At 29.0% G+C, this 14,115-nt stretch overlaps 1 protein-coding gene across 1 annotated transcript in view; it reads right to left on the bottom strand.

Moving 5' to 3' along the window:
- The window catches only part of LOC106458472 (prostaglandin E synthase 3-like), a 24,013-nt gene that overhangs the window by 3,505 nt on the left and 6,393 nt on the right, over window positions 1-14,115 (bottom strand). Inside the window, exons 2-6 of the mRNA XM_013917992.2 lie at window positions 8,627-8,743; window positions 7,154-7,223; window positions 5,523-5,621; window positions 4,048-4,140; window positions 3,017-3,073 (exon numbers count right to left, since the gene is read on the bottom strand). Of these exons, the coding sequence (XP_013773446.1) occupies window positions 3,017-3,073; window positions 4,048-4,140; window positions 5,523-5,621; window positions 7,154-7,223; window positions 8,627-8,743 (436 nt within the window). The remainder of the gene's footprint in view (window positions 1-3,016; window positions 3,074-4,047; window positions 4,141-5,522; window positions 5,622-7,153; window positions 7,224-8,626; window positions 8,744-14,115) is intronic.

Genomic DNA, 14,115 nt, shown 5'->3' with positions numbered 1-14,115 from the left:
ACACAAACTAATTATACTATAGTATTACTTTACTTAGTAATTACTAGTAGTAGTATATTAACTAAACTTACGTACTAGTATAGTTATTTAGTACATATATATATATATATATATATATATATATATATGTATACACACACATATTTCTCAATATTTGAAAGTTAGACCTGGCCACTAGAATAATTAATTTTTTAGCAAATTCAGAAATAAATCATACCATAGAAACTTTAAGAAATATTTTGAATTTGAGATAATTTTCAGTTGTATTGTTCCGAGGGTACACTGTAAAGCAAATATATCTTCGTGAAATACCTTTCTAACTTTGTAAGCAGTGCCAAAATATTTGTTTTCACAGTTCTATTTACCTGTTTGTAATGATAATTTAATTATATTTATGAACACAATTAATCTGTCAGTCTGTTACAAATTTTTATAATAAATGCTCTAGAATATTTCTTATTAAAACTGTTTACCAAAATTGCTATTGATTCTTTAAGTACAAAGGTGGTTGATTTGACCCACCTTGGAACTATCTTGTAAACATGAAACTACATGTACTATAACTCTGAATGTACTAAGATTTCAAGAAAGAATTTTTACTAGAAGAATATAAAGTTTTTTTCTATATTTTATCTACCCTAACATTAACTGTAGCAAAATCGTCAATGTACAGTGAAATGAAAAGTTTAAAAATATGAAATAAAATGAGCAATAAGTTACTTATCTTCACATTTGTTTTCTTTTAATTTTATGGTGTTATTGCCTGGTTTATACTAAGGAAGTAGTTAATCCATTCATAAAATGTAATAAAGCACAACAGGAACATATTAACAGTTTCTCAATCACAATGCATGAACTACGTGAACTTTGTACTTGCATGCTTAACCCTACTAGGCCTCTTTTTTTTTCTGAGTTTGTTGTCCAATAACAAATTAAAGTACTATTTAAATTTGCAATTTAAAACAAAAATATATCAGTCACAAGAATAAAATGCCCCAAAACTACTATAATTTATTTGGCCTTTTAACAAAGCTATAAATAGTTTACAAAAATTCTGTTACTGCTCCAAACAATGGCTTTGTTCAACAAAAATTAAGCACTGCTTTTCAACCACCATATTTCACAGCCAAAAATAAACAAAGGATTATAAAATCTGTAGATAATAATCTGATCTTTCGTTTGATAATAAACATGCACATTGGCAGTGTAGACTTTATTATGTAATTGTCTTGAAAGGCCTAGAAGGATGGGAAGAGCTTCTAAAATGGGTTTGACAAAGGTATTATCAATACTCAGCAAATCTGAGTGGTTACCATTCCTTGGAGCCAGCATTTATTATCTTACCTAATATATGATTAGTTTTATTTATTTGAAGTACCAGGTAGATACATTATATAATTTTTCAAAGAACAAGAAAACACAACAATAGTGTAAGAGAAAATTGACAAGTACATTCCTAAAACATAAACTTTAGTGACATTTCTGTAAATATGAGCAAAAAAATTATAACTATTAAGTTCGAAATGAAAACAAATTTTTGTAGCTTATAAATATTCATGTTCAGAGCACCATCGGGTTCAAAATATCATGTTTGTATTTTTATTCTGGATTTTGGTTGGTTGGTGGTGCTTCTGCATCTTTAACACTGCTCTTCAGCTATTGTAATTAAAAATAATATATAATATAATCATTATTTATTATTGACTTTCTAGAATACAGTAAGACTCTGCTTAGCACTACCCCACTTTAAGCTGATTCATTATAGAACTCTTGTCTCCTTGAGAGATTTTTTTTTCATGAGTGAGAGAAAGAAATTATGAAAATCCATAACTCTCTGAACACTACTTTTTCATACTAATGGTAGTAGTGCACTAAATAACTTTTATTTAATAAAATAACGCAAAAAAACAACAAAAACATAGAATAATAACATGCAAAAAGCAGACAATGTCCCATAACTATCACAATTTTTCTGCTGTTTCTAGTGGCACAATATGAACCGTTGAAATGATACTCATCTATACAATATTGTTCTCGTGGGAAAAAAAACATTTTCTTAGGAAGTGATCTACAAATCTCTGTACAGAAAACAATGTAATCTAATACATCATTTGACAGACGAAAACCTTGCCTTCTATTGGTTATAACTAATATAGTCGTAAACATAAGAGAGAACTACACTTATTGACAAATCCTGAAAGAAAGAATGTGACAGGTAGGCATGACAAGATGGGTCTGATTTTTTATTTGATGGCTCTGTAACAAAACAAGATTAAAGGCTAATAAACATTTGCTTCTTTCCAGCAATGACAATATTATAGTGAGTAATTCACGTTAAATTTACAAGTACCTACGTAAAGCACTTATATATCATTCACAGGTAAGAAACAATGCCTTCAGTTACGTATCTCCATATATTTTATGTTAAAATGATCCTGTTTACAGCCATTTTCAGAAACCTTTCCTGAGCATGAAACGAGGTATTACTGTATTTCTACTGGGATATGTTTTTATATGTACATACTGCAATTTTGTTAAAACTTATATATGTTTTATGCATTATTATTATTTTAATTAGGTTGGCTGAAGAGCAATGTTTATACTGTGAAAATGCTACCAATCAAAACAGAACATGCAAGTAATATTTTGTTTACTTAACTTAATCTAAGCCATTATTTGACAAAAGTTTGTGTGTGTGTGTGTGTGCAAACTTATAATTGGCAAATCACTTGATTGATTGTCATCAAATCTGCCATGTACTCTTAAGGCACTATGGGGAGGGATATTAGGTTGGAATTGGAATCTGACCTGCCCAATGTCTTCTTTGTGCATTGAACAGATACATCAGTTAGTAATTAATAAATCACAAAAAAGTAAGAAGCCATAAAAAGCATCTAGAGAGCATTCAGACCAACTTGATCTGGGCTAAACCACTGGATAATCTAAAATTAAGCTTTAACATCTCAATAAACACACACAGAAAAATGGTAAGGCACTCATTTTAAAAACAACTTACCCTGTCATCTAAAGCAGTGTTACTATTACCACCCAATCCACCCATCTGTCGCATCATCTAAAAACAGAAAGATATGATAATATAGGAACTGGTTTACAAGAAATTCTTACTGATTTGGAATATTTGGGTTCTCAACTATATGTAACTGTCCACAGCAGCCACGAATAGATTATAAACATTTTGAAATCAGAATTTTGGGTATTGACATCCCAGGTTGGATAAGAGATATGTCCCCAACAGTGCTGTACAAACCATTAAAATGAAATAAAATAGAGCTCATTGCTAATGATTTGTTAATATCACCTAACTTTGATTATTTATATTGAGCATTTTACATTTTGGAATTTTGTTGTTGAAGTTCATGCAAAGCTTCTTGAGTGCTATCTACACTAGCTATCCATAATTTAGATGTGATAGACTAGAGGAAAGGCAGTAAATCAACACCACCCACTTCCAACTTTAGGCTACTCTTTTACCAGCAAACAGTGGGATTGACTGTCACATTATAACATCCCCACAGCTGATAGAGTGAGAGTGTTTGGTGACAGAAACCCAACCTGCCAAATGTATCTAATATTCTGCAAAGGAATAAATAAACTCACAAACTGGTAAGAGTAGATGTTTAAGGCATACCTTTTAAATCAGAATCTAATCCAAGGTACTCATGAGACTTCAAGTCTAATGGTGTATCTAAGCTGGCAAATCAGAATCCCTTTTAATTTGGCGTAATAAATGTGACTGATAATAATGCTAATTACACCATTCTTTAATGGCCCAATGCAGGTTTCAATTATATTAAATACAATTTCAACTACACCTTACATGTTGTATGCTACTGTTGAGCAGCCTATATTGGATTAACTGAAATACAAAATTTAGAACATCCTTTCACTGAACAGATAAATCTTGGATAATCAGAGATTTATTTACACTACACTGAATATGTTTTTAATTTTTCTACTATTTTGCTTTAATTTACATTCTTGTAAATTGAAAGATAATTTTTTTAAAATTACAAATAGTTTTTTTACCTCTGTAAAGTCTGCATTCTTATCTGTGTCATTATCATCATCTGAATCATCTTCATCTCTCCATTTGTTGAAATCTACTTTAAGCCAGTGATGCTGAAAAAAGCAACAAAAGTAAAAAAAATTAAAACTGAAAATACTAAACACCAATAAACATATGAATCTAAAAAACTCAGCCTGTGTACCAGATAATTTTGTGCAAAACAAATGTTTTAACTATATCATGCCTGGGTGTGTTGATTCAATGCATCTGATTTATGGTTTGTCTTGTACCATTGTAACAACAACAAAAAAACACTGGATGAAACAGTTAAAATTCCAGAACTTTTTCTGAAATTGTTAGTTAGAAGGTTTCATTCAATATGGTCAAGTGTAAAATTACATAGCTAAACCTATCTCATCTTGTTCCACAAAAATCATTTCTTATCATACTGAGAAATCATAATTTAAATGAAGTACAAAATGACAAAGCAAGCTTTTTGGAAGTTTAAAAAAAATGCAGGATTGTAAATGAGGTAGAAGTTGTTCACAAGTATCATTTCTTCTAGCAACATATCATCAACTTTTACAACTTTGTTCTGATCTCTACGCAAGTCTCAGCTGAACTAGAAGCCATATTGGCTTGTACATTTGAAATATCAGAAAAAAAACAATCATTTGATGTTCAAAGTATTAGCCTAGCCTATGACTTCTCAAAGCTGAAACATAAGCAATTATATTACATCATGATAACCGAGGCTAAGAAACAGTAACTGGCTAATCAGTGAAAAAACTATACTTATATTCCAATTACATTGTTAAATTAATATTAATATGTTCAAAAGTATAAATACTTACTTTCTAAGTGGCTGAAAGTGCACTATTAGGCTCAGAAAAATTCATGAAATTTAACTAATCATTTCATTCAGATCACATTGAAATCAACCCAAAATCAAAATTTGTAATACATAAACATTTTTAGGTATAAAATTAAATACATCTTTTAACTCAGAAGTGTTCTTTTTAATGTGTGGAAAAACAACTACAACTCCATTTTCCATAATTTATATTTCAATTCAATGGTGCAATTTTGTTCTTGAGGCAGGATGCACCCAACACAGGTGTGATAGAACTAAACTTCTTAACATAAAAGTTTTATCTTTTTGCTAGAAAAACAAATTCTCTTACAAGTTGTGACTTCTTTCATCTTAATGCCAGTAGTTACTTAGATGAAACAAACTATAATATGTAATGTGTTTAAAAATTTTACACCTGAAAAACATTAAGTATTTTAGATATGAATCTAAAAATCCTAAGCATGTGTAACATGCGTGAATTACTAAAGATAACTTTGTGCAAAACAAAAGTTTTAAATCTATCATGCCTCGGTGGATTGATTCAATGCATCTAGTATAATAGTTTGTCTTACTGTTTTGCAAAAACATACAATTGTTAGTCAAATATTTAACTTAACATATTTCTAAGAATATTCAACTCACTTTTTTGTCATCTTTGAGCAATCGTTTCCAATATGGACCTTCATCAGCTTTTATTAGAATAAATTCTACTTCTCGTCCTTTGACTAAATATTTGGAGTCCTAAGAAATTATCAAGACAGTCAATATTTAGCATCTTTTACTAGTACTGGGAAAAGAAAACGGCCTAATATGAGCTCAAATGAAGTATGAAACATTCATAGTTCCAGATAGAATAAAACTGAAACTATTTAAAACACCATGAGAGGATGTGTTAACATGTGACTCATTAGTTTTTGGTGACAAAAAATTCAAAACAAGAAATCTGCAAATCAGAAAAACATAAAACATCTAAACTTCCACCAGTTGGGTTTCCGAGTTCTTATTATAGGTCATCTCAATTACCTTTACTGCAAATTTAAATATTTTATTTTTTCATGAGACAATCTGATTTGAGGGTAGGTTGGTAGAGATCCTGTTGAGTAGAATCGAATTGGGTATATGTGTGCCCCATGCTTGGTCTTGCTGGTGCACAAAAATATAGCTAATAAAAAAGAAACAACCACGTATAATAAAGAAAAATAATTTTATAAAGACAAGTAACCTAGCTATAGTGACATAGAAAGCTTTAATGTTACAAAAAGTACTGAAACAAGAAAGTCAAAACTACAAAAACTAAGTTACTTAAAATAAAAAAAGTATCCCTACTTTGGCAAATCACTGTAATTATGTTAGCATTAAAACTTTCTGTATCACTATAACTAGCTAGGTTATGTATGTATAGACCCCTATTTGTATTTATAAAATTAAATTTTTTTATTATACTTGTTTGTTTTATTTTTATTAGCTAGATTTTTGTGCACCAGCAATACCAAACATGGGGCACACATATACCCAATTCAATTCTACTCAACAAGATCTCTACCAACCTACCCCCAAATCAAATTATCTGCCAAAAACAGCACATCACCTTCATTTCATATGTATATACTCATACACACACACATTAGTGTCTTTTATGGTACCATAAAAACCCCAAACATAGGACTTTTGTGAAAGAAGTAGAGCAATAGCGTTCATCATTTTTTCTATATGATTGTCTGGAAAATTTACTTATATAGATGAAAATCCATTCAAATAAAATTTTGATTTCTTCCGTAAACATGTATATAGCAATTTAGGAGGCTTTATAAGTACAATAAGTTTTAGATTTGCTCAACCAATACTGTCAAATAGTCATTGTTAATATTCAGACATTTTAAAGGTGGTTTTAAATGGGCAATCTTCATGGTCACCATTTTGTTTCCTGATAATCTCTACTATTCTGTACTACTGTACAATATTTATTGTCCTCTCTTAATTCTGTAACTTATTCACCTAACATGTTTCTTTTATGCTTCACTGTAGAGGGTATCTCAATCAAATAACTGATATAAAACAATGAACTACATTTTTTAACACAAATAAAATATACTGAGATGATTTTACTAGTTTTTTTTGTGGTAAACTAAAAACTTTGCTTTTCATGAGGTATTTGGAATATACCCGAGAAAAAGAGGCTCAATTTTATTAAAATATATCAATGGTGCAATAATATTAAAATTAAACTGTTTTTACAGCAGAATTTCTTTAAAATATAAATTTGCAAGACTTACATCTGGTTTAATTTCTTTAAAAAAATCAAGAGTAATTTCATGGTCTTTCATCTCTGTCCCTCCAATTCCTCTGAAAAGTATAATGTTTACAAGATTTAACACATTCTCATTTTAAATAGTCCATTCTGGCCAAAGTAATAATTTTGAACTTTTCATACTATTTATAGTATATATATAACAAACAAATTTAACCTTCCTCAGAATTACTACTTCTACATGTACATTTTATCTAAAACCTTCCTAATGATCTAAGTGTTATAAGAATATCACAATTTATTTACTGAGTAGGCATACTGCACAGAAGGAATTTATAAATAATTTTATATTTTCCAACATTTTTTAGACATTACTCTTTAGAGACACATAAACAGGAAAATGATTTATGATATGTATACAAAATGGTTTCTAATAGTCTTAATAATCACAGATAATAACCAAGTACTTAGTCTGATTATGTTATGAACCACTAAAACCTGTAATAGATAGAAATAGTATGAAACAGCATTAACACCAGTTAAGTTTGCTAGCCCTTTTTTCAAGTCTATAAAACAATTTTATCTTGCTTTATAATTTTTTTCCTACTTTAATCAGGCCAGTAATCAGAAGACTAAAGATGCTTATTTTATGCTTATTTTCTATCTTTAATTAAACCATGATTACAAAATTATGAGAAAATGCTGAACCTGTAGCCAAACTGCACTGATGTTTAGCTATCTGCTTTCAGTATATCCATCAATCCTAAGCTACTTGTTTGTTTATAGCTGAATTGAAAAGGTCACTAAATATATTTTACTTCTTTTAATGGGAATCAAAATAGCTTGTAGAGTCAATCATATAAAAGAGGTATTTTCACAAAGTATTGTTTCAGTGAGCTAATAATCATGAAGTATTTAATTTCATAATTTCCTTTAAAATTTTTTCTACTGAAAATATTAAAATAGAAAAACATTCCTAAATTCGATATAGTTCTATGAAGAAAATAAAATGCCTATTATTTGATTTTCTGAAAAAAATCATCTCCTTATCTCAGAAAAAGTTAATATTCTTAAAACAGTATTCCCATTACACATATACACATTTAAATATGCAACAGTAATATCTTAGCATTGGCTATTTTTTTTAGTTTACATAATAAAAATACATTCCCATGTTTAAAAACCTTGACAGAACTTCAACTTCACAGAAGTAAACATGAAAAATCTTCTTTAATAGTAATGACATGCAGGAAAATAAAAGTTTGACATAGGGAATGTTTTGTAAGAGAAGATGAACAAAGCATGCATTTAACATGTGTCTAAATTTATACTGGATATGATGTAATATTTGCTAATTTTCTTAATTTACCAAAAGTGCACCTTTGGTAAGAAGAAAAAAGGATTATATGTGTATTGATGAAAAAAAAATATTGAAATTAGTATCATACACCTTGTATGAGTAATTAATAGCCATATTTCAATTCTTAAATGAACCTACCTGAAGTACAGTTTATCTTTTTCTAACTTTATTACTGGATGGCTACAATCTTCCAATGCAATCTTCACATAAAGAAGACCTTTCCTTTGGGCCCATAGTACAGGAGGAGGGAGTACCCTGTAAATACCAAAACAATTTCAACTGCACAACAGAAGGAAAATATTCAGCACAATTTGTTTAAAACAATGTATCTGTGTGAAGTCTAAGCTTGCGTGTTCTCTGACAAACTACCAATTTATGGTTATATAAATAAGGAACCACTAACATAAGAACCTAATATATTTAAAACTAGTACAACTTAAGTAAATCTATCTGTGTTTTCCAGAAGAATAAAATTCAACTGCTAAACAATTTTTTAATAAACTTATTAGAACACAGGCACACAAGCCTTCCATAGCTTGAGGAAAACTGAATTTTCTAATTAAATGTGCATTCCATGAATTATTATGTCTAAATATTCACCAGCAGTCTTCAAGTGGAAGAAATTCACTATTCATGCCAGCCTTTTAACCATGCTATAAATTACAAACATAAATGTACTAATTTATTTTCAATACGTAATTAAAAGATCAATAAATTGATATTTGCAGATGTGAATGTTATACTTGTTTTGTTAAGGTAACAAAACAAAAACAAAGTATAAATTTAATTATACATTGTATAGATTAAAATTGTAAAAACATACTCTATAATTGATTATGTATAGATAGTTTGATGACAAGGAACTCACTTATGAGACAATTAAGTCTTGTAATTAAGAAAACTTTATCACAAGTTTAACAGTAACTGATGATGACAAAACCTTGTTGAAATGTTTTACCTTTGTTTCTATGGTAAACTTGTAATAGTTTTGTTCATTATCAATTCAAACTGTCTTTAATAGGCTGTGATTGAAATATAGCCTGCATAAGGCCTAGTGATAAAGCTATTTCTGCTGTTATTCCACTCAACCTAGAAAAAAGGTTCTAGTCCTAACCCTTAAAGTTTTATACCTTTTCTTTCAAAACTATCCAGGAAACACAATCAATGTTTATGGATCAGTACATTTTCATCACTGTTATTTGCAAATTTCACAATGAGCCTGTCCACAAAATGCATCTTTCATGGAAATTAAATTGTACTAGGCAAAAGATCTATATCATACTAATAGTAATAAATTTATATTCAAATATAGTTTATATTCTTTCATTATTATGTAAATTTTTGTTAATAAGCCTTAGTGTATAACATACTGTATATTACTCCCAGTATTTCTATAAATTTCATGTATTTGTTTCCTCAAGGTACACAATTTGAAACTGGTTTCTTTATAGCATTTTTATTTCATTTTATTGATGGGAACTATACCTGTATCCTTTTTTTGAGTTAATGGTTTAACATCAGTTGAAACATGCATGATCTACATACTACTAATAAGTGTAGTAGCACTTAGCCCATTATGTTTGTTAATGTGTCTGTTACTTGATGCCATTTATAAGTTAGGAACTTCCTTGTTCAGAGAAATAGTTAAGTGAACAAGTGTTAATACACCTTATGTACCTGTGCTTTGGCTTGTTATGACAGATGACGAGGGAGTGTACTTTTTCGATTTCAAAAAATCTTGTAAATATCCAATTACATTCTTTGCAAGAGTACGTAATTATCAATCTACTCCATAGAAAAGTTCTTTGATGTTTTTAAAATAAATGTTTAAAATGCACATGGTGTTGTGCAAAGATAACATGTTATTTATGAAATAATATTAATGTATTAAAAGTACATTACTGTATATAAACTTCAAAAAGTATTTTTTCGATACAGCTCAGAGAGTTTAGTTCAACAACATCTATGTATTACTGTGAAACATAAAAGTGAACACTTTACAATCTTTATGTTGTTCAGTTACTTTCATTAATTTGAAAATTATTTTACTATTTAGAATTTTGGTAGTTTGTATTAAAAATGCATAATTGATGCACATAATGTACAAGGTATGTTAATGAATGATAATTCTATAAAGAGCTATTCAAAGGTATTAAGAAGAGGATTTAGTGTGGGGCACATAAATCAACTACAATTAATATTTTCCCCATTTATTTTAATTGAAAGTTTGTGCAACTGTGTAAAAGAAACAAGGACCTCAGCCTATAACACATAGGCCTTATGGAAAGTCACCATGTTATAAGAATGGATATGAAATTTAAAACTGAAAGTGAATTAATTCTTGATTTGATAGATTGTATGAAAAATGTTGTATATTTTGATAATGGTGTACAGTGCAGGGTAATAATGTTTAATTAAAAAAAATATCTTTGCAACAAAAATTCTATCTACCTACCCTAATTTCTCTTGACAATTTTTACTATAAATATAAAAGTTGTTTCTCAACCTAATGACAAATAAGCATGTAATAAGGCCATAATTTTTCTGCTCATCACAAAGAATAGCTTTATTTTTGCTAAGAACATATCACCCTTTGAGAACATGTTTCTCTATTTCTTGATTTTCAAGCATACCCTTCATCTTCTTCTGCTTATTAATACACAGTCCTTGGTTGCTTCCCTTTTATTATGTTACACCAAGCAGCTTCATAGCTTACAATGATACAAAGATTATAACTTTTTCAAATATACAGAAATTTTCTTTAAGGAGAATACATCACAGAAGCTTCGTGAGATTTTTAGCATGTTAGGCAACAGAAAAATATTTAGATGGCTGATTGAATCATGATACGTTTTAAATAAAAACATTATCATCATTACCAATTTATTTGGTTTACACATGACCAATGTGAGATTACTGCATATTTTAAAAACAAAATGCCATGATTGTCTGGACATTAGCAATTTGCCAAATAGGAAATGTTTGTTCACACTATTTAAAAAACTTTTTAGAAATTTTTACTTTAGGCCTGGCAACAAAAAATATTTTTCATTAAAAAGCTGAAATAGAAGCAACTGACAGAAGATATTTTTATTATTATATAGTGTCTTCATTTGTATTTATCTAAAAAGAGGAGGGGGGGATATAATGAACTGTTCAGCTTATTTAACACTTTCAGCACGGGCTGATGTGAATTACATCTGCTTGACTTGAGGACATTTATGCAAGAAAAATACAATGACTCTATGTGCTCCTTACAAAAACTGGCAAGATTATATTAAAGTTTATGACTATCTTGTACACAAAGAATGACATTATTTCAATTACACCTTTCTAATAAAAATGTTATTGATCTATAGTTGTTATTTGCACTCAAACTGTGAATAGTTCAAGTGTTATGTGATTTTAATTTTTTAAGTATAAAAATATTTTTCTTTATCTTATAGTTTTACTATTTTATTTGCATAACCTCTAGAACCTCCTTAATGAATAACAACATTTTTTGAGGTAACTGTTTATATATATATATATATTTTTCACTTTCTATACAATATCACTGACTAGCTATTATCACCAACGTACAATTCAATGAAATGATTAAAATTACGAAAAAGAAAAAAAGTACATACTATTTAATTTTTTGTAGATTTTTAAAGATTTTCCATTTGTTAAATTTTTAATTTCAGGTCTTTTACATTTCCCATATAGTTAATTTTTAATGGTTTATTTTCCTTCCTTGTACTTTACCATTTAATATTCATCTTTACACAAGTTAACGGTGCCCTCAAGGCATATTATAGTATCTTTGGGAGACACGTGCAACCCTTGAGAACAGATGCAAAGTATGATGTATATTTAAAAAATGTTTAAACCTTTTAATAATGCATTTGAAAACATAACTAATACATAATTAACTAAAAATTAATAGTAAGATCTAAATACAATTTAAACTTTAACTATAACATATTTGGGTAAGAAAAACCATAAGTGCTATAATCGATCAAGCATGCAACAATATTACAGTCAGTTCCATGTATTTTGTGACAACAACTGGGTGCCAGTTTCAAAATAACTATTGTTAGATTAGTTTAAAATGAGCTATTTCTAGTGACTATACACATAGGTATTCAACATCTACACTTAGGCTACAAAGCTCAAACAAATCTGTTGAAGATGGACATGGCACCTGCCAGGGGTTTAAAAAATTTATTATTTAACTGCATTCATTCAGAGAACTTTTGAAATGTGCGAGTCAAAAGGTTATGAAGCATATTATTGTCTAGACATACCTCTACTCAACTGCTGTTGTATTATTGAAGATACACTGAGCCAAAGTAGAGAATTTACGTAGCTTGTTGGTCAAGTGAAAATACATCTGAAGTTTTAAGTAGTTTTTAAAAGCTTTATTTTGAAATAAAGGTCTTAAAACTTAAATAAAATAAAACTCTGAATCATAACATATATTATAATATTAATATAATTCACATACATAGATAGTATAGATGTTTAATGAAATTTTGAATATAACACAATGACTCGTGCAGAGAAGCATTTAAAGGGGCATTCACTGCAAAAAGATAAATGATATAAAGATGTGGCTGTTTCACCACTACCTGGTGAAGTGAGCGAAGAAGAAATGAACAAGTTCTGCAGATATTTTTGTTGCCATGGCTCTTTAGGCTTATGGTTCATATCAAGAATCTGCTTCTCCATTAACCCTCTCCAGACAGGTCACGGGGCAAAGGCCATTTGATCCCGTTTGTTGACTCGCATTCAATATTTTATCTAACTACTATTTCATGAATTTATGTCAAAAAGTTTGGAATCAAACTGTAGATTATAATTCAAATTATAGTATTATACATTATTTAATTTCTTTTAAAAGTAAATATTAAAAAACAAACAGTAAGCATTGATTTTTGTGTGTCACGTGGTATGTTGAATGCAGCACTGGTTCAAATAAGATGTTTCTGGTCAAAATACTAAGCCTATAGTTTCATACAAATTAGGAACTCAAATTACTGATATTGACAAGCTAGACTATAAAATAAGAACCTCGTATCTTTTCTATTTGATGAAATATTGCTCATGTTTTGAATGAAACCCATTGGCCCCACTCACTTCTTTCCATTTTTGGAAACAGATCCTTATATACACTTACTTCAATATATAACATGTGAATAACCAATCGAAAGTTCAGAATGTCCCCTAGTGGCTTTCTCAGCTATTTTTAAGTGTTAGGATGCCATCTCATTATTTCGAATCAAGATTTCAGGGAGTTAGATTGTGTCTTTAGTCTGCTCAAAATTTCATATTTGTTTAGACCAAAATACAGATTAGTTACTAACCTTGATAAATTTTAGTGGAATTCTATGGTATCAATATAGTAATTTATGATTTTTTTTGGTTATTAAACTGTATATATAAAAAACCTAAAAAAAATTTTTTGTTTCATATTCTCCACGTGAAAAATGTTAAATGGCTTAGCAATCTACGTCAAGCAGCAACTAAGTACAAAGGTCATAAGTAGAAGATATAATTGCTTTACTTCTTTATTTACTGTTCTATATTTTTAAGAAAAATAAGTTTAAGAACTTATTTCTAAATAGTAATAATCTATATACATA

The sequence above is a fragment of the Limulus polyphemus genome, unplaced genomic scaffold (assembly GCF_000517525.1).
Source record: "Limulus polyphemus unplaced genomic scaffold, Limulus_polyphemus-2.1.2 Scaffold467, whole genome shotgun sequence".
Lineage (NCBI taxonomy): Eukaryota > Metazoa > Arthropoda > Merostomata > Xiphosura > Limulidae > Limulus > Limulus polyphemus.
Note: the sequence above shows the minus strand (reverse complement) of the source record. Positions and strands in the feature narration are given on the sequence as shown.